General features: G+C 40.6%; 1 protein-coding gene across 3 annotated transcripts in view; it reads left to right on the forward strand.

Annotated features, from left to right (window-relative positions):
- glra3 (glycine receptor, alpha 3) overlaps positions 1–19,946 on the forward strand; it is a 28,888-nt gene that overhangs the window by 620 nt on the left and 8,322 nt on the right. For all 3 annotated transcript variants that reach the window (XM_041036157.1, XM_041036156.1, XM_041036158.1), the window contains exons 2-6: positions 760–827; positions 11,926–12,149; positions 12,978–13,060; positions 18,169–18,306; positions 18,671–18,885. In XM_041036157.1, the coding sequence (XP_040892091.1) occupies positions 760–827; positions 11,926–12,149; positions 12,978–13,060; positions 18,169–18,306; positions 18,671–18,885 (728 nt within the window). The remainder of the gene's footprint in view (positions 1–759; positions 828–11,925; positions 12,150–12,977; positions 13,061–18,168; positions 18,307–18,670; positions 18,886–19,946) is intronic.

The raw sequence follows: 19,946 nt of genomic DNA on the forward strand, positions 1-19,946 counted from the left end.
CAGGGCTGTTCTCAGTTTTGTTGTGTACTGTAAGTTAGATTAAAGCAGTGCATTAAGAGATCTGGTAAAAGATCTGGTAAGACCTTGGCCACCTGAGGAAAAAGCTTCCAAAAGATAGATCATCAAAGCTGCCATGTTTCATTAGCTCAGACTTTACATCTGCAAAGTGCAGTTTTAGGGCCTTAGGGCACAGGCCAGTCTGTGGGCGTTAATAATGGCCGGTCACATGAAGTCATTACCTTCATTACCAAAAGCATCAGACAGAGAATGCATTATTCTCAGATCCTCCACCTATATATTATACACAACCTTACAGCAGTGTTAACAAAAACTGAAAACCACTATCTCTGTGGGTTGTATTGGATATGGATTTGACAAGTTTACAGCTCCCTATAAAAATGAATTCTACATCATAGAAAATATTCAGTGTCAACAGAAAAAGAGTTTTTCTTTAAAAAAGAAACATCTTAAAATCTGTAATGAAATTGTCCTCTCAGGATGCTTCATACACTTGGAATATGTAATTTAAGATAGAAGATTGGAGGAATACACATTGAATGCATATATAATTGTTCAGCACCTAGAAAAAGGCTGTACTAATCAAAGTAGAACAGATAGAGTGCAGAAACTGTAGTCCAAAACAAGTTCAAACAAACAAGTCCTCAGACACTGCAGCAACCTATGACTTTCTTTTAAACATACAGTATATTGTATTGGCTCTGTTAAATGCATCTGATCATTCTGTGTCTTTCTCTGCAGGCCCTCCTGTCAATGTTTCCTGTAACATTTTCATCAACAGCTTTGGTTCCATTGCTGAAACCACCATGGTAAGTAATAGAGATTCTGCATAGAACGACATTGCATCTGCCAAAAAGTTTATCCATAAGTTTTATTTAAACCTTGTTTCATTAAAAAGCATTTGTAGGGACTGCCCTGCCCGTAAAGTTCAAACCAGACTCTTCAAACCGACTCTTCTAGAGTTGGCTGCCCAGTCAAACTAAATAACTGGACAAGAAGAGCCCTTACCATGATAGTGCCCAGATGTTGCAAACTTGAATCAACTGACAAATAAACTCTGCTATGGGCTATACATGTTTATTTGTGCTCTCAGGATCACATGTTCAGTGAAATCCCAAGGCCAAAGGGAGGATTCAGGGCCCTCCTGGGACTCCACATATGAATTAGTCTATTGTTTAAACTGAACTCAACTTTCCAGAATTCCTTTAATTGTCACACCTGTACCTGAACTCCACCCATGGACCCAACAACAAGCTACTACTGGTCACTGTGTGGTCTGTGATCCATGAAGTCACCAGGTCAGGAACACCCCAGCCCTCCTCTTCTGTTCCACCTCTCACACTCTGCTCTCCACAGCAGCTGTGGGTGCAGCAGGCTCTCCCTCTCTTCTCTGCAATAGGAGCTGATGCTCACTGGCTTGAGTGTAGCAGACAGCTGCACTGAACCCATTCCTCAACGGCAGCGCTGAGAGAGTCTGCCTAAGATTAACCCATAGTAAACAAGTTTAATTTAGTGCCAGCAGCTATTACACAAAGTCTGCCAGCTGCTTTTACTAGCAACAGGAGCCATGAAGCAGAGTTAGGAGAACAAAGAACCAACCAGTGCCCTCCTCAGTGACAGAGGCCAGCAGCAAGACTGGCTAGGAAGACATGCAAGCCTTCAGCTTGCAGTAGCATGCCAAATAGATAGCTAGATAGATAGATAGATAGATAGATAGACTTTATTAATCCCAGAGGGAAATTAGTTTGTCCCAGCAGCACACATACACAACAAATACAGTATAGTTATAAATAGATTAATCTAAGTGAGATTCTCGTGAAATTCAGAGCACAGTTCTGGAGGCTACATGTGTATTATACAGTCTGATGGCCTCAGGTAGAAAGGACTTGCTGTAGCGCTCCTTAGAACATCTGGGCTGCAGCAGTCTGTTGCTTTGGGAGCTCCTCAGACTGTCCAAGATGTTGTAAAGGGGGTGAGAGACATTGTCCAAAATTGCTCTGATCTTTCCAAGCATTCTGTCTCTCATCACCACCTCTAATGGAGCCTGACTGGTGCCAACAACTGACTCAGCCTTTTTTATGAGTTTATTTAATGGCACCTCTCTCCTTCCATGGGCTTGGTTTGTCCATGGTCAGTCTTCATCTGTCCAGTTTTGGTGAGTCTGTGTCCATTGCAGCCTGAGATCTCTGTTCTTGGCTGACAGGACTGGAACCTGATGTGGTCTCTGATGTTGTAGAGCTAGTATAGCCTTTCTGTCAGCTCTGGTCTGTCCATTCTCCTCTGACCTCTCTCATCAACAAGGTGTTTCCGTCCTCAGAGCTGCTGCTTCACTGGATGGTTCCAGTTTCTGGCTCCATTCAGAGTTAAACTCTAGAGACTATGACTGAGACATTGTGATCACATTTTATTCACTCTGATGTTTGATGTGAACACTAAGCTCCTGACCTGTATCTGCAGGATTTTATACATTTCACTGCTGCCTCATCATGAATGAATGATTAGTATTAGTAATGGCCAATTAACAGAGGTCTCTTTATTTAGAGGTAGTCAGAAACGCTTCATCATTAGCACCTACCAGAGGGCTCAGTCATTTGCAAGAGGAAGAAAGAAAAGCTTAAAATGGTGACACGCTGACAAGTAGAGATAATGACAGTGCAGACAGAGACAGAAACCAGAAGAGACAGACAAGCAGACAGGAATAGCAGATATGCAGTGAAGACATTTAGTGACTTTGACAGCAAATACTTTAAAGTGGCATGAAGTCAGTCCAGGCTGTGATATTATGCACACACACACACACACACACACACACACACACACACACACACACACACACACACAAACATACATACTCCAGGCTCTAAGGTTTTATGGGTTTTGTGGCATGTTACACTGATACTTAAAAACTATCCAATATTCGTAAAAATGTCCCAAAATTGTCAGAGTGACGTAGACAAATGCTCTGCAGAGCTGTGTAATCACAGCTTCATGATTCTGCAGCAGGCTGCTGCTGCAAAATGTGCATCATAGAAGCACTTTTATATTTCATTCATCAACTGCTCAAGACGTCAGATGAACAGTGCAGCCTCAAAGGGCCACTGGCTGATCTTAACAGGTTCAGTCGCGTTGGCTCCAAGTAACAAATAGTTGTTATTGGCAGCTGTGAGTAGCCATCACAAACCTAGAGTGACACTGATTGATTGGTAGATCCTCAGATAGAAAGAACTAGTTCTGTTGTAAGTCAGTAATGATTGAACACGCTGATAATGCTTCACTGCACTGTGACACACTCTGTCGCTCTCTGTCTCTTGTGTAATTAGCAGAGCAGAAGTGGTTGTGATCAGTCATGCCTTTTCTAAAGTTAGATGGATGGACATGGTCTTAGTGCTTTCTGCACCACTGGGAGTTGTTCTGACGGATACACCATTTATGTGTGTGTGTTTGTGTTTGCCTGCCAAGCAAGAACTGTCATGAAAAATTTCAGAACGTTCAATATTTCTTTCCTTTGACTTTCATTTTTTACAGACCCATATGATTTTTTCATTCCTGTGTGTGTGTTTACACATCACTGAGCAGGCTTTGTGCATATGTCAGCCTGTCCTTCCTGTGTGATTTCATTTTGGGGTCTGTCCGAAGTGTATAACTGCAGGGGCAAATATTATGACTGTCATTTTTATGTTTAATTCATTCATTCCTTTTCTACCGCTTAATCCGTCAGGGTTCGCAGGGGAGCTGGAGCCTATCCCAGCTGACTATGGGTGAGAGGCAGGGTACACCCTGGACAGGTCGCCAGTCAATCGCAGGGCTGACACACAAAGACAGACAACCAACCACACATGCACACACTCACACCTACGGGCAATTCAGAGTAGCCAATTAACCTAACTCATGCATGTTTTTGGGATTGTGGGAGGAAGCCGGAGTACCCAGAGAGAACCCACGCAGGCACAGGGAGAACATGCAAACTCCACACAGAAGGGCCCAGACCGTGGTACGAACCTGGAACTGTCTTGCTGTGAGGCGAATTTAGGTTTCATTTTCACTTCAGTTTAATTAGATTTCATTCACATCAGTTTAATAGTTCTGGACCCAAAGGTTGAACTGAAACTCGGGACGAGATGAAAGTTCAAGGAAAGACAGTTTATTGTGAGGTTGGCTATGGAGGAGATCTCCTTTGAGGGAGCTGGACTGGCAGGACTGCAGGTATAGGAACCAGAGTTGGAGCAGAGCAGGCAGAGGCACATCTCCTTCTGAACCAGGACTGACTGACTGAATGTAGTGGGCAGAGAAGGAATATCAACAATATCAGCAACAATCTTGGTTTCTGTACAGTGGTCATCAGGTGGAGTTGAAAAGGGGATTGGCTGCAGGTGCACAGGAGATCTGGCGGGATCCTGCGGGCACACACACACACACACAGGAAACACAAGGGAGGGGGAAAATGACAGAAATTACATTTTCAGTTTCTGGTTTCAGTTTTTCTTTTGTGGATGTCTGTAATCACTTTTGTAATCACAGGAACCATAAGCCAATAAGTCAAAAGAAGTTTGTTTTGGCCTCATCACTGAATTGATTTTTGTTTCACAGCACGAGAGTGAGTATTATGAACTAAAACAGACAGCAAGTTCTCTGACCTGAATAACCACATATGTTGTTTATCCACTCCCTCTGATATGACCCAGAGGAGCATTTCCTGGATTTGTGCCCCAACTGGCAGCAGGAGAAATGCCACAGCTACTGTTCCAAACCACTGCTGAAAAAAATAATAATAATAACCTTTTATGATGTGACCGTGCTAATGCTAAAGGTTTGGTTCGATTCTGGCAAGAAAACAGCTTGGTTAGTTTGAGAGAAAGATCCTTGTTTGGATAAAATAAACCAGTAAAATAAGTCGTTTGTTCAGGTTAGATGACCTTTGTTGTCATGGTTACAACAAGAAACATGGTTGAGGCCATAGACCAATTGTTGTTATGGTTAAAAGAAACACTGACCTCCTCCCTGTGCAGACTTTGTTGATATATAACAACGTCACCTGACCTTCTCCCGTTTACAGACAGTGGTAGTAAACTCTCTTGTGACAGGCTATTCTACATGTGAATACCACAAACATTCAAAGCTGACTGTGCACAGTTCTTATTCCTGGCCCAGAAAACAGCTAACAGACTGGAGTCTGGAGGAAGCGGCGGGTGGTGCCTTACACTAGACGTGTGCTAAAGGTCCTAATCCTTTGAGTTATGTGAAAGCAGCAACAACTGACAGCAACATCTAAAAGTCAGATGGCCAGTAAAGGGACTTTAAAATCAGGAATAAACAGTGAGCATGCAGAGTGAGGGTCAGTGCGGATGCAGAGGTTGTGATATACAGCTTGTACTGAAAGCTGAAGTGAGAGTGAAGCACATAGAGATACGTATATACAGAGGCCATATGTCACACTGGGATTAAAACCTTTCTCTCTTCTCACCATCTGTCTTTTCATCTACCCACTCCTCTTCTCCTCTAACAAACAAGAGAGCCCAGTGACATAACTTCAACACATCGACAACACCATATAGTATAAATGTCACTGTATATGATATCAGCTGACACACACATTATGAACACCTAATTTGATTCATAGCTGCCAGTGTGGACACCACTCCTACAGCTATTATTAATCCCACTAATGCTAATAATAATGATAACTTTAGCAGCTGTATTCTTGGTTTCTGTGACAAGGCTGCAAAGGATTTAGCTGCTACACAGGTAGATGATACCTGTTTGACTTCTATTCCACTGCCTGGAACTTAAAAACATCCTCATGGACTCAAGGTTGAACTGATTTTTGAATTTGGTGGTCAAACGTCAAAGGTCAAGGCAACTGTAACTCAAGAATTCATATGCTATGACAATAATTCACATAAATGTCTAGCAGGATAAAATGATGAAGTGATGTGACATCATAGTTTTTTGTAAAAACGCTTTTCTGACCATTATTCAATTCCTCATAACTCAGGAACAGGAGGACATTGTTTGTAACAATAGCTCACATTTGGTCAGCCACTAAATCTGTGGTCACTGTGTAGATCAACACAGTAATACATTTGACATACAGCAGAACAAGAACAATGAAGCTTAAAGTCAAGTCAAATCAGCTGTGTTTATATGTCACTGGGCAGCATGTTTCTCACTGGAAATGACTGAGTAGATTCAAACATGTTATTTTAATGATAACTGCTATTTTGACAAAAAAAATACACTTGATCCACTTGATACACTTGTCCATTACACATATCATATGTGTCTGGACAGATAAGGATGTTAACTTCAGCTGTTTGGCGGAGGCTTACAACTGGGAGGCAGTAATTGCATTTCTAATGCACAGCCTAACTGTTGTTTTACACAGTGACAAGGGCAACTTCCGTAAGGATTGCATGCTGCCAGAACAAGTACATCTGGGGAACACAACCCCCCCCCAAACACCTGATGAAACAGTGAATGAGACCACCTATACATTATCAGAAGGTAGATTTCTGGAACATGCATTGTAGTGGTCTTCGCCACGTGGTTGCTTTTTTTCAAAGAACATTTTAATGGTAATGTAACCGTGTATAATGTTCACTGGTCTGTGAGAGTTTTTCCTGTTTTGTTTTGCCATTACGTCACTGAAAGAGAGGAGAAAAACAGAGGAGGGATTCAGGGTTGATTTTGCTCAGTGCCACACACGAAGTCCACACACACACACACACACAGTACACACACACACACACACACTATACAGTATACACACACAGGGCTTAGAGACAGGTTGGCTCTCTCTGGTCTGTACACGCTATCTATGTTAAACAGATTTACTACTGTTAGACTCTTTTTCCATTTGTTCACTCAGTCTCTCCATCCCTCTTAATCCTTTCTCTATCTGTGGGCGAGCAGTTTATCTGACTACACAGGGAGAAATGATTAACATCAGAACAATTTCACTGTTTTGTTCTTAGCACTGCACCTGTATCCTTGTTGCTTCTACTGTCTCTTTAAAGCTGCATTATTATTAATTCATTCATTTGTATTTTCTTGGCCACTCTCAAAACACTCAAACATGTCTCCAACTGTGGTGGAGGAAGTACTGAAGCTTAGTACTTAAGTAAAAGTACAAATATCCCGCAAAAAATATACTCAAGTGAAAGTGGAAGTACTGCATCAAGAATCTTACTTAAGTAAAAGTACTAAGTACTTTCTTTTAAATTTACTTAAAGTATTTTTTAAAGTAAAATTCTTTTTTTTTAATTACTTTATTGATCCCTCCTGGGGAAATTATTCTCTGCATTTTACCCACACCAAGTGAACGAAACACACACAAGCATTATGCACATGAGCAACATGCACTAGAGACGCTGGGGCAGGGGGCTGCCTAGTGAGGCGCCCGGGGAGCTGGGGTGAATCGGTGCCTTGCTCAGGGGCACCACAGCCATGGTCACAGAGGCAGGGGAGGCGTGTCTCCTTCACCACCACCGTATCCGTTTTTTTTGCGCTTGGTCAAGGGATCGAACCCACGACCCTCGGATCTCAGGCCGGTCCAAAGTCCAAAGCCGCACTCTTAACGTACTGCACCGCCAAATTTTGATAAAGAATGTAGGTATACTGATTTATGCCTCTGCCTATGTCAGAGGCATAAATACGGCTTAAATACGGCTTAAATATGGCCAAAGATGGCTGTCTGATTCTGAGCTGGAGGGCTCAGACTCAGGCTCAGCCGACGTTGGCTCTGGGTTCATGTCGATGTTGCATGTCGTTTCTTCTCGCCGGAATCATGACAGCTTTTTGCCTCTGTGCTCTGTTTCCTATTATAACTGTAATCTGCTGAGCATACATTATCCAATAACTGTTCACTAACTGTAATGTAAATGCTGACCCACTAATATTGTCCATTGTCTGTATTATGCTGCATGTCCTTCTCCCCCTCTCCTCCATTCCTAGCTGTCCTATCTTCCTCCTTTTCCTCCTTTCACCCAGCCCGGCCATCGGCAGGAGGATCCCCCATCTGAGCCAGGTTCTGCTCAAGGTTTCTTCCTGTTAAAGGGGAGTTTTTCCTTGCCATTGTCGCCTTAAGTGCTTGCTCTTGGGTCAGGCTCTGGTTCTCTGTAAAGCGCTTTGAGACAATTTTGATTGTGGAAGGTGCTATATAAATAAAATTGAATTGAATTGAATCAGGCCAGTTCACCAGCTCGTGCTGCTACCAAACGCGCTCTGCCATCATTGGGGGTAATAGAGCCACCTGATTGGTTGGCAATGGCAAACAACGCCTCAACGCAAGCAGTCTATTTTTTTTTCATGCAAGATTTTGAGGAAATTATGTTCATAACATGTAACGAGTAACAGCATAAGTTGTAGAAATGTAGAGGAGTAGAAAGTACAGATAATTGCTGCAAAATGTAATGGAGTAAAATAAAAAGTATGCATTATTATTTTTACTTAAGTAAAGTACAGATACGTAAAAAAATACTTAAGTACAGTAACGAAGTACAAATACTTTGTTACATTCCACCACTGGTCTCCAAGCAATTTCTTATTCACACATAGGAAATGTGCGACATTAGCTCATTTTGAGCTGTGTTTGTGACCATCTAATAAATGTAAACCCAATCTTTACTCCCTGGGTCTCCACCCACTTCTAAGACAAACACCTAGCTCTTCAGCTCTTAGATGCTTCACTGTATTCACAAGCTGCACATGAATTTTGTCTTTTGGTGGTTTGGTGCGTTGCAAGTAGCGCACAGTTTCACTGTGCCCAGTGTGACTGCTGATGAGAGCTGAGCTTGTGGACAATGAAACTAGAATGCTGAGCTGAAAGACACCACTAAAAGACTTTTTGTTATTACAACTGACACCTTTAACATTACACACTGTCATTTGATCCATTAATAATATTAAAATAAGTAAAGAAAAAGCTCCATAAATGGATAAGGATAACAAATCTGTTTTTGCTCATAAGTGTCATTTATTAATAACAGCCACCATACACAGGAGCATTAATTTTGGTTTGTACATAATATTTAATGCTTTATTGCAGAAATTCTGAAGCCTTCTATTTGCCATATATTTAGTACCTCCAGATATTTTCTCATACATACTCAAAGTAAGATTAGAATTAGTACATAGTAGGCAGCTGGGCATTAGGACTTGCCACTGGCAAGACTTTATTAGAGAATTTATTGCTTGAGGCCCACACACTGTGATTATACGGAGACCAGAAATAAGTCATAGCTGAATAACTGGAATGTAGGCCCCTCTACCTGCCAACAGATATCATATCCGTAGGTTCGTCCATTCAGGAGAACCCTGGGTAGACAGTGAATCACTGCACAGTGAATTGCAGTTTCATCTCTGATCGGGTTTCTGCAGTGCACAATAAGACACTGATACATGATTCCATGGCAGCAATGACAGTAACGTGACAAGATAGGCAAAATGTGATGGAAAAGGTAATGAAAATAAAGAGCTGTAAAATATATGCACTTATGTACTTGTAACTTGCTTCTCAGGGGGACTCTTGTTACATCATCAGTGCAGAGAAGACATAGTTCATAAAATAAAAATGGCATGTTTGACTCATGTAGGCCAAAAGCATCGGCAGCAGTTAGTATCACTGTCACACCTAAATCAAACTTACCCTTGTTTATTTTCATTAGCTGCATCGGTGTTCACTGTGCGACAACTGAAGTGTAGTGAGATGGAAGAATAGTGATGTCACTTCCAGTCAGTGAGCATAGTGAGCAGAGATGCGCACTGCCTTTTACAGTGCATTCTGGGAATTTTCTAGGGAGCTGAATTTGCAGTGCATTGGAGTGAAACTGGCATCGGCCAACTCAGTTCACTGTCTAGGGACCAGTTTGAGACCCTGTGTTCCTCACAGATGCTAATGTTGTCCTTATTCTCATTGACCACTGAAATCATTCAAAAAAGAAAACAAATGCCCTACATTTTCACCAAAGCCTTTCCTTCTCTACAAAAAGGAACCATATATGAAAACACTCCTGAGTCATGCAAAGCATCCTCCTCAAAGCCAAGCTTAGCTCCTCTCATTGTTTTCATTTCCACAGATAACCCTCATTGAACAGGTTAAAGCAGCTGCCAGGGCACTTCGATTGGCATTAAACTCCTGTTGTCAAACTGCTGTGAAATACAGTGCCAGAATACTCTGTATGAATCCAGATGGTTTGTTTAATAGCATTTAAGTCGGTTAGAGGAGTTAGCAAGTTACTATGGGGAAATAATGTGATGCTTTCAATAGGTTTGGACAATGGATAAGTGTTTTTGTGCTTTTTGAAGAAGAAATATTTTAGCCCAAAGCGGTGAGTGAAAATTGTGCCAAAACGGGAGACTGTCTGTTCCTTTACTTTAAATACATCTCCACCAAATCCATCACCCCAGTCATTCTCTCCAGCATCACAAACTGCCTGACCAATATCAAACAATGGATGGACAACAACTTCCTGAAACTCAACAGCAATAAAACAGAACTCATCATCATCTGACCCAAAGCTCTCTTCCCCTCTGCCCAGGACTTCTCCTTCCTTATCGATGGTCATAATGTCACCCATTCCCCGTCAGTACAAAACCTTGGCATCATAATGGACCCCACCCTCACCTTCAAATCCCACATCAGTAACATCACCAGGACATCATTCTTCCCCCTGCGCAACATCGCCCGTCTTCGCCCCTCCCTCTCTCACTCCACTGCTGAAATACTCATTCACACCTTCATAACCTTCATAACCTTCAGACTACTGCAACAGCATTCTCCACGGACTTCCCTCTACCGACCTCCATAAACTACAATACTTACAGAACTCAGCTGCCCGGCTACTCACCCACACTCACTCCAGAGACCACATCACTCCCGTCTCCAACATCCTGGCCCCAATCACCGGAGCCAAGCACTGAACCCTGGGGGGCCGAGTCTTCATCACCGCCGCCCCAACCCTCTGGAACTCTCTCCCTCAACACATCAGAAACTCTGATTCATTACAGACCTTCAAATCCCAGCTCAAAACCCACCTGTTTAAACTGGCATTCCCTTTTACCCATTTCATTTCTCCACTACTTGTTATTACTGCTATTGTTATTGCTACTGTTACTATTGTTATTATTACTGTTGTTCCTGTTGTTCAGCGCTATACAAATTTGATTTATTATTATTACAATTATAAATTCTAGGCTCTGTTCTATTAATTCTAGTACCTGTGCATGCAGAAATGGAAAATCTAATTGGACCATGTGTATTCATGTAGAGTATGGTTCCTCCATGTTCACAGACCAACGTCACTGTATCCACGAATACAGTTGATGCACAGGGCTTGAAATAATTTACACACCTCTGCGGTACACACACTGAGCAGGCTGCAATCAGGATGAAAGTATGTTACACCGAGCAGCTTGGATTATTGATAATGAGAAGAGTGGTTCCAGAAACTGCACGGAATGAGTGTAGCTTCATTTATATTAACCCCATGGAAAGCTGTGCTGATGTAGAGACAACATGAGCACTAATCTGCTTCTCAGAGGAAATATGCAAAAGCCAGATCTCTCCATTTCACCTACTGTATGTACGCATGGATAATTTAATGCTCATCTAACATGGAAGTTAAATTGCAAATGAAAGCACTCTTACTACACACAAAATTATACAAACATCGTGTTTGCTAATGTATAGAGAATTGCACAAAACCATTGGTTGTATTAGATTTTTTTTTTTTTTTTTTTTACAGTTTTTAGCAGTTGTCATCCACATGCAGAAAATCTTTCATGACACTTGAACTGAACCAAACTTGGCTCTTCATACAAATTTGATATGGGGAATCAACTACTTTAGCTTTTGGAAATGTGTGTGTTTCTCTGTGTGTGATGTACTGGTTTTATTCTTTGTGTCTATAGGACTACCGAGTGAATATCTTCCTTCGTCAGCAGTGGAATGATCCCAGGCTTGCCTATTCTGAATACCCAGATGATTCTCTGGATTTGGACCCCTCTATGTTAGACTCCATATGGAAACCAGATCTGTTCTTTGCCAATGAGAAGGGAGCCCACTTTCATGAAGTCACTACAGACAACAAACTGCTCAGGATATTTAAGAATGGAAATGTTTTGTACTCTATAAGGTAAGTACAAGCGCAATGAGCATGCACCTGCTGAAGAACAGCCCTTTGACACACAGTAGACAGTCATAAGTGAGTGAATAGTATCTGGGGGAAGGACAAAGTTATTGTTTCGCTAGTCCCAAGTAGGTTCATTCAACTTTGACTAAACTGAAAGCATTTCTTTAGCAGTTTCATAGCCAGAGGCACAGTAAAGCTGTAAACTGGAAGGGATTTGGAAGAATCCATTATATGTGGTGTGAATCCATCATCTGAATGATGGTCCACCATTAGGATTGATCTTTTCCTTGGGCACTACACTGAAGAATGAAAAATGCATTTATATCATATTCAGACACCACCTTGTTGTGTGATTTTATAGTCTCAGGTGATATCATTCTTTAAATTTATTTACAACAAAATGTACAATGAACAATATAACCAAAAATAAGGATCAAGGAACTTTATTGTCATACCAGGACATTTGCATGTTATGGTACGAAATTGGTACTCAGGTCCCAGTTAAGCCATAAAGAGCAAGATGTGAACAGAGTGAAATATAAACATAAGGGCATTAGAGTAGAAAATATAAACAGAGTAGAGAAATAAATATAAACATTAGAGAAATAATAAATATAAACATCAGAGAAATAATGTTGAGTGAAAAAAACGAAGACTGGACTTCGTGTTCTAGAAGAACCGAATGCAAAAACTAAAAGCTAGACCCCTGATCTTTTTTTTTTTTTTTTTGGAAAATCCCCAAGAACTTGGGTTAATGGATGACTTTAAACCCTGTCACTGTCCTTGACTCACTTCTCACTCGTTCTCTCTGTCTTCTCTCTTCACTTTCAGACTAACGTTAACTCTGTCATGTCCAATGGATCTAAAAAACTTCCCTATGGATGTTCAGACCTGTATCATGCAGCTGGAGAGTTGTAAGTACAGACACACGCACACTTGTACTCCAGCCCTTGTGAAGAGACTCATTAACACAAATGCATTCCCTACTCCTTACTCTAACCTTAACAATCACAACTACATGCATAACCCCAACCTTTAACCTAAACTGAATCTAAACCTAATTCCCAAAGACACTAACCTAAAAACATTAACCTTAAAACCAAGTCTTAACCCTCTTCTGATATTAAAACTGTTCCTCATAAAATATATGGAAGTCTGTGACATTACATAACATTACAGATTACATTTGCATATTAATGTGTTTGCACACATTACACCAACATATAACTAGAAGTACCACATGGCGGTGGTATGCCTCCGCGCCATTAGGTGCCTGTTTGTACCAGATGTAGAAGTTATGGGTGTTTTGTAGTGATAATGGCAATGGGAAGGTTAGTGTTGGCTGTTCACAAGCAAAACTTACACAAGATCACCGTGGCCTTGACCTTTGACATCTGACCTCCAATACATATTGACTCCATCTTTGACAAGCAGTGATAATGTGTGCAAAGTTTGAAGAAAAGTTTGAAGCACAACATTTGCATTAAGGTCACAGCGACCTTGACCTCAAACCTCCAAAATCTACTCACCTCATCTTTGAGTGACAGTGAACATTTGTGCAAACTTTAAAGAACATTGTTCGAAGTATTCTTCAAATATCATATTCGCCTGCATAAAATTAAATGTACGATCACAGCGACTGTGACCTTTGACCTCTGACCTCCGAAATCTACTCAGTTCATCCTTGAGGCACATTTGACACTTGTGCAACGTTTGAAAGCCATCCCTCAAATGGTTCTTATGATATAGCATAACCATGCAAAACATAAATATGGTCATAGAGACCATTGACCTTTGACCTCCAAACTCCTTTCAGATCTGCCTTAAGTCACAGTCAACCTTTGTGCAAAGTTTGACAGAAAGACCTCAAAGTGTTCTTGAGATATGGTGCATAGAAGAATCCGGGACAGACTGACAGACAGACAGATGGATAGACGGACGGACAGACAGACGGACAACCTGAAAACATAATGCCTCTGGTCCTGGCTAACGGCGGCACAGAGGCATTAAAATGAAATATTTTCCTCATTTATGTTCTTTCAACTACATCAGACACCTCTTTCAACTGTTTTTCCTTCTCTTTCTAATTTGCTAAGGTGCAGTGGTACGTACTGTATATGTACCTACCTCGGAACAGGGGAATTTACTGGACATTTACCTAAAAGTATCCACAGATATGTTTGAGAGGTGACTGTTAAGCTGGTATCCTAAGGTAAAAGGACATGCGTTACTCACCTCTCTTTTAACTTTTATGGTTTTTCTGTTTCGGGTAATTGAAAATTGCAAGTCAGCTCTATCTGAGAAAATGGACATCGGCTTCAGTATGGGTAGCTGTGGCTTAGGAGGTAGAGTGGGCTTGGGCTTGGGCAAGATACTGAACCCCAAGTTGCCCCTGATGTGCCCATCAGGGTGAAGGTGTGTGTGCTAGTAAAAGTGCGTGCTCAGTAAAAAGCATGTATGAATGTGTGTGAAATGTGAAAAAGTGCTTTGAGTGATCGATATACAAATGCAGTCCATTTACCTGCGCTCATGATTGAAATACTTCACCACTCCTGATTATTATCCATTATAATTACACTGGCATCTCCTGCTCGTGCTATGGGTTTATGCCATGTCTGTCTCTTTACCCATGGGTCTTAAACTGTGCATGAGACTGAATGTTTAGCATGCAGCTTGGATTAGTACAGGAAGTGAAATGAATGAAGGTATTTGGATGTTGTATAAACTCGGATACTGTAATTCTCAGTGTATGAGTAAAACTGTATGTATATATAGTTGACCACAGAGATGTATTTTTCCATGTAATTCTTGTTTCTTTTGCTGTAGATCATTCATTTTTTATTCATCCATGAATCTTACAAAAATAAATTTAGTATCATTCTCCTTCCCCTTTATTCCCCCCTAATGGAAACAGTATTTAAGCCAATTCTTTTTACGGAAACTGTTATGTCGAGTCTATGAAACAGGCCAGGACCCACAAGCAGACAGGAGAGCTGATTTAAACAGTTTATTCACAAAAGTCCAGAAACAGAAAGGACAGCAGAGAGGAGGGATTCCAGGGCGGTGTGGCAGGATCGGCAGTAATGGCAGATAGATGACTTGAAGGCTGAGACCGGTGTGACTGTAGAGGAAGAGAGAGCGCGTGGTTAGTATGAGGCAGAGAGGAGTAATCAATGATCAGGTGAGAAAATCCACAAAGAGTCTTCACAACAATTGAGCACAGAGACTAGTCACCCCAGAAGATGACGGAACAATCTGACGAGGGTGGACAGGAACGCCGAGCCTCTTATACTGAAGAGTTGACTGATTGCGCCCAGATTGCGCACAGGTGTGCGCAGTCAGCCTGAGCTGAGAGGAGGGAGTAGTGAGGAGCCACCCCGGAATCCAACACCTGAAACACACCCACACCTAAGGCACACACCCACACACACATACAGCCCCATGCACACAGAGAGGAAGAGAGAGAAGAACAAAAAACAACAGAAAAAACCCAGAGGCAGCCGAGCTGCCTCATGACAGAAACACAACAAGTCATGTTTAATAATGTTGATAGGGTTATGATGACTAATTCATCCGTTGTCCAATCAGGAGCATGGCCTGGTCCCAGGGGACAGAGATTATTTGTCATCATTCAGCTCCGTCCCAGTGGCCAGAGGCATTACCATACATAGATCCAGCTCTTTTTTTTATTTATGTATATATGAGATTGTTTTATTGCTGTGATTCTGCTCATCATGTCTCATGTCATGCAGCAGGGAACACAGGAAAGACAAAGACACGCACATAGCACAGAGAGAGAGAAGAGAGAGAGAGTAAAAGGAAATAATTCCAATCATGTCATGATGCATGTTTGAGAGGAAAAAAAAGGTCTTGACCCAAATGCACTTCAATTTAATATTACACCTTACACATAGATACACTAAGTTGATTTGGAGGGTGTCATGATGTTACATGTCCCTCCTCAGCTAATCACATTTGATGCATATCATGCGATATGATGATTTATGATTCTGATTTTTTTTTTTTTTTACTAGACTCAAGCAGCTGAAATGGAAACACAAGTGTTTTGAGTTAGAAAGATAAGATAAGAAAAACCTTTATTAGTCCCTCAGTGGGGAAATTGCATGTAGCAACAGCAGGGGTACAGTACAGTAAGTGAAAGTAAAATATAAGACCAATATGGCCAGAACAAGATTGAATAAACACTATTCCAACAGTAGAGTTGATGCAGTTGGTGTGACCAGCAGAACTTGTAAATGCTGTGAGTTGACAGTCGGAGACATTGTTACCACCAGGGGCAATTGTAAGATTTAAAAACATCCAGAGCCAAGCACAGACGCTTGAGTGGAAAGCTGGGGGCATCATGTTCTCTGTTTTTTTTTTTCAACATGCATCCACTTTTTACTCACTTTTAGCTGAACATTAAGAGCAAAGATGAACTAAATATTTGGTGTATGACTGTAGGGTTACTACCAGCTGGTTTCTGCTTCCACCAAAAAGCCCTACAGTGCACTGGGTGCATGCATTTTTATGTGGCCTCCACTCTCTTAGTAATTTTGCTCATACAGTTGTTTGTATAGCTTGTTTATTTTCCTATTCTTTCCCACTGGTCACTTTCACCCAGCTCGATCATCATTTAACTGAAGTTAAGAATGCAAGTGTGTTTGAGTACTTGAGGCTACATGTGAATAAGAAACTCTGTTGAGCATCTGTGTACATTGTGCTTTAAAATAACTTTATGTAATTATTTTTATTATCACAGTTGTATCAGTGTCAAGACATCTCATTTCTTATGTCATGCAGCCACCTCTCAACTGATCACGGCTCTGGCATATGCTGTAAGAGTGAAGTGTATTTTCATGTCTTTTTTTCTTCTGGCACATGAGTATAACTACACTGATTCCGTATTGGCCTATGAGCTCTGTCAACATGCTTCTCAGTTAGTTCCACCGGCTGAAAGCATCCAGCGTGACCACTGATGGAGGACTGCAGCTGCTGACTGTGGTGGAATATAACTAAGTACATTTACTCAAATACAGTACTAAAGTTTCTTAGTTTTGGGTTTTTCTATTCAGTGCTACTTAATACTTTTACCCCGATTCATTTCAAATATTAATAAACATAAAAATACTGTAATTTTTACTCCACTGCATTTACTGTCACTTTACAGTGTAATTTTACAACACATTACCATCACGTTTTTTTTATAAAACATGTGATGCTACTTAAAGAGTGCATGATGGATATGTACACTTTAAAATATTAAATAATTAAACTTAGTTTCTCCTCCCCTCGATGATTTTAATATCATAATATTAAAATGCTGTTTACACCTTAACACCTTTACAATGTAATTCAGTAATGTAATAATGATTTAACTTTAACTTATTCTGCTACATAATGAGTACTTTTCCTTTCTATGATTTAAAGTAACCATATTATACTTTTTAGGTTGTAAATGGATTTGTTTTCTCCCACAGAAAACACTGCCCCTGAAGTGACAGAGACTGGTAGTTTTTTGTTTTGTTTTTTGGGGGGGTGGGGTTTATGTTTCTTGTGTTTTTTCTTAACTTTCCTTCGGTAACATCACAGTGTAACACATTTGCATAAAGCACACCTCCCAGCTAGTTTGGCATGCTCTCAAAGAAAGCTAGTTAGAACAGATGCTGGGAAGACTTTGGTTAGTGTTCATCCGTCGTCATGTTTAGAAGACAAGAAGATGCTGCTATCGACATTGTTAACATAAAGACTCTTTATTTTTAGTTCCAAAGGCCAAGATGACACTAGGAATCAGTGGTTGAAATTCATCCATCCATTTTCTATACTGCTTGATGTTTTTTTGTTTGTTTGTTTTTGTAGGATCGAGTAAAAGTACTGACCAAATTTCTCCATGTCAGAGAATCATGAAAGCTCTGCTAATGATATCTACTGTATCACCTCAATAATTTTAACTCCATGGCCTTTGTGTTTCACAATGTATTATTATTTGTTTCTTATCAAATTGTCATGTCTTGTTTTTCAGTTGGTTACACCATGAACGACCTGATCTTTGAGTGGCAGGAAAATGGACCGGTTCAAGTAGCTGAAGGCCTCACACTCCCACAGTTTATTCTCAAAGATGAATCAGACCTCAGATACTGCACCAAGCACTACAACACAGGTAATACACGCACACACACACACACACTCACACACACACACACACACACACACTGTTACACAGGTAGCATACACATATGGTGACATAGTTGCCAGATTTCATTAATAATGTTTTGTTCTTCTGGGAACAAGTCAAGAAAAAAATCAGTAGGTTTGTGAGCGGATGTTTTCGAAGAACAGCGTACAGTGGATGTTTAGTTAATAGAGCGAGAAAATCCTAATTCAGGCAGCAGGTGAAGCCTGGGTGAAGCATAGTTTAAGCATAGCTTAACCCCATCTTTGTTGCTGTTAATTGTGCTTAAGAAATAAATCATATCAGAATAAATAAGTGAATGTTATTTTACAGTGTCTCTGCTTTATTGCAGGTAAATTTACTTGTATTGAGGTGCGGTTCCACCTGGAGCGACAGATGGGGTACTACCTGATCCAGATGTACATCCCCTCTCTGCTCATTGTCATTCTATCCTGGGTTTCTTTCTGGATTAACATGGATGCTGCCCCAGCCAGAGTGGCACTGGGCATCACCACTGTCCTCACAATGACAACACAGAGCTCAGGCTCCAGGACTTCACTGCCTAAGGTCTGTGTTTGTGCATTTTATTATTCATCTGTGTCTGTGTAGAGAAAAAAGAAAAAAAGAACTCCTGAAGAACTTCAGGAATTCTTTTTGCTTAGTTTACTCCTCGTGTTTGCTTCACATCAGATATTATTTTCACATAAAGTTAGGCTACTGAGAAATTCCATTGTTTCACATGTGAACAGTGCTACACAGGTTCAGTCAAAAAAAACATTTCAGAAATACCTCTTTGTCATGGATTATGAATTTTGTTATTCTCATTATTCAATGTTGTAATTTTTGAAAGATAAATATAAAGATAAAAGATAAAAGATAAAGATAAAGATAAAAGATTAATATAATATGTACTATATATATGTAGTATGTGTACAAGAAGTGCATACAATGTCTAGGAAAAGAAAACGCCATAGTCGAAAAACAATAGTACATAAACTGCACTTGCAAAGTCATAAGAGCCATATGGCATGCAGGCCATCGTTCCATTCTCATTCCCCTAGACTTAAGCAATGTTTGATACCATCAGTCATTCTCTCCTTTTGGACCATCCTGAAACATGTGTGGGTATCATTGGCACTCCTGTATAGTGGTTTATTTGTAAGTATTGCTGACTCCATGCAAGTTGCAACAGGTATTCACTATGAGGTGCCTCAAGGCTCCGTACTCAATCCTATTCTCTTTTCCATCTACATGCTTCATTTAGGCAATTTTATACATAGACATAATATCAGGTGGCATTTTAATGGTGTCAATCCTCAGATCTATCTAATCTGTGACCTTACAAACAACTATCAAAGTGCTGACAGCCTTCAAAAAATCCACAAGAGGATGTCACAAAATTTAAGCTAAATGTTGAAAAAAAACTGAAATACTCAATGATAATCATTGGTTAAGACAGAAGACAGTTCAAATGCCCAAACAGTCTTGGTTCATTGTCCCTCAGCACTGCAGTTGTCTTGGTATCATCTTTGACTGCAAACTTAGCTTAGACAAACTTGTTCAATCAATGGTTCAATCTGGATTTCTTCATTTCAAAGACTAGACTACACTGTGATTACTTGTCCTGA

The sequence above is a fragment of the Toxotes jaculatrix genome, chromosome 4 (assembly GCF_017976425.1).
Source record: "Toxotes jaculatrix isolate fToxJac2 chromosome 4, fToxJac2.pri, whole genome shotgun sequence".
In the NCBI taxonomy this organism is placed as follows: Eukaryota; Metazoa; Chordata; class Actinopteri; family Toxotidae; genus Toxotes; species Toxotes jaculatrix.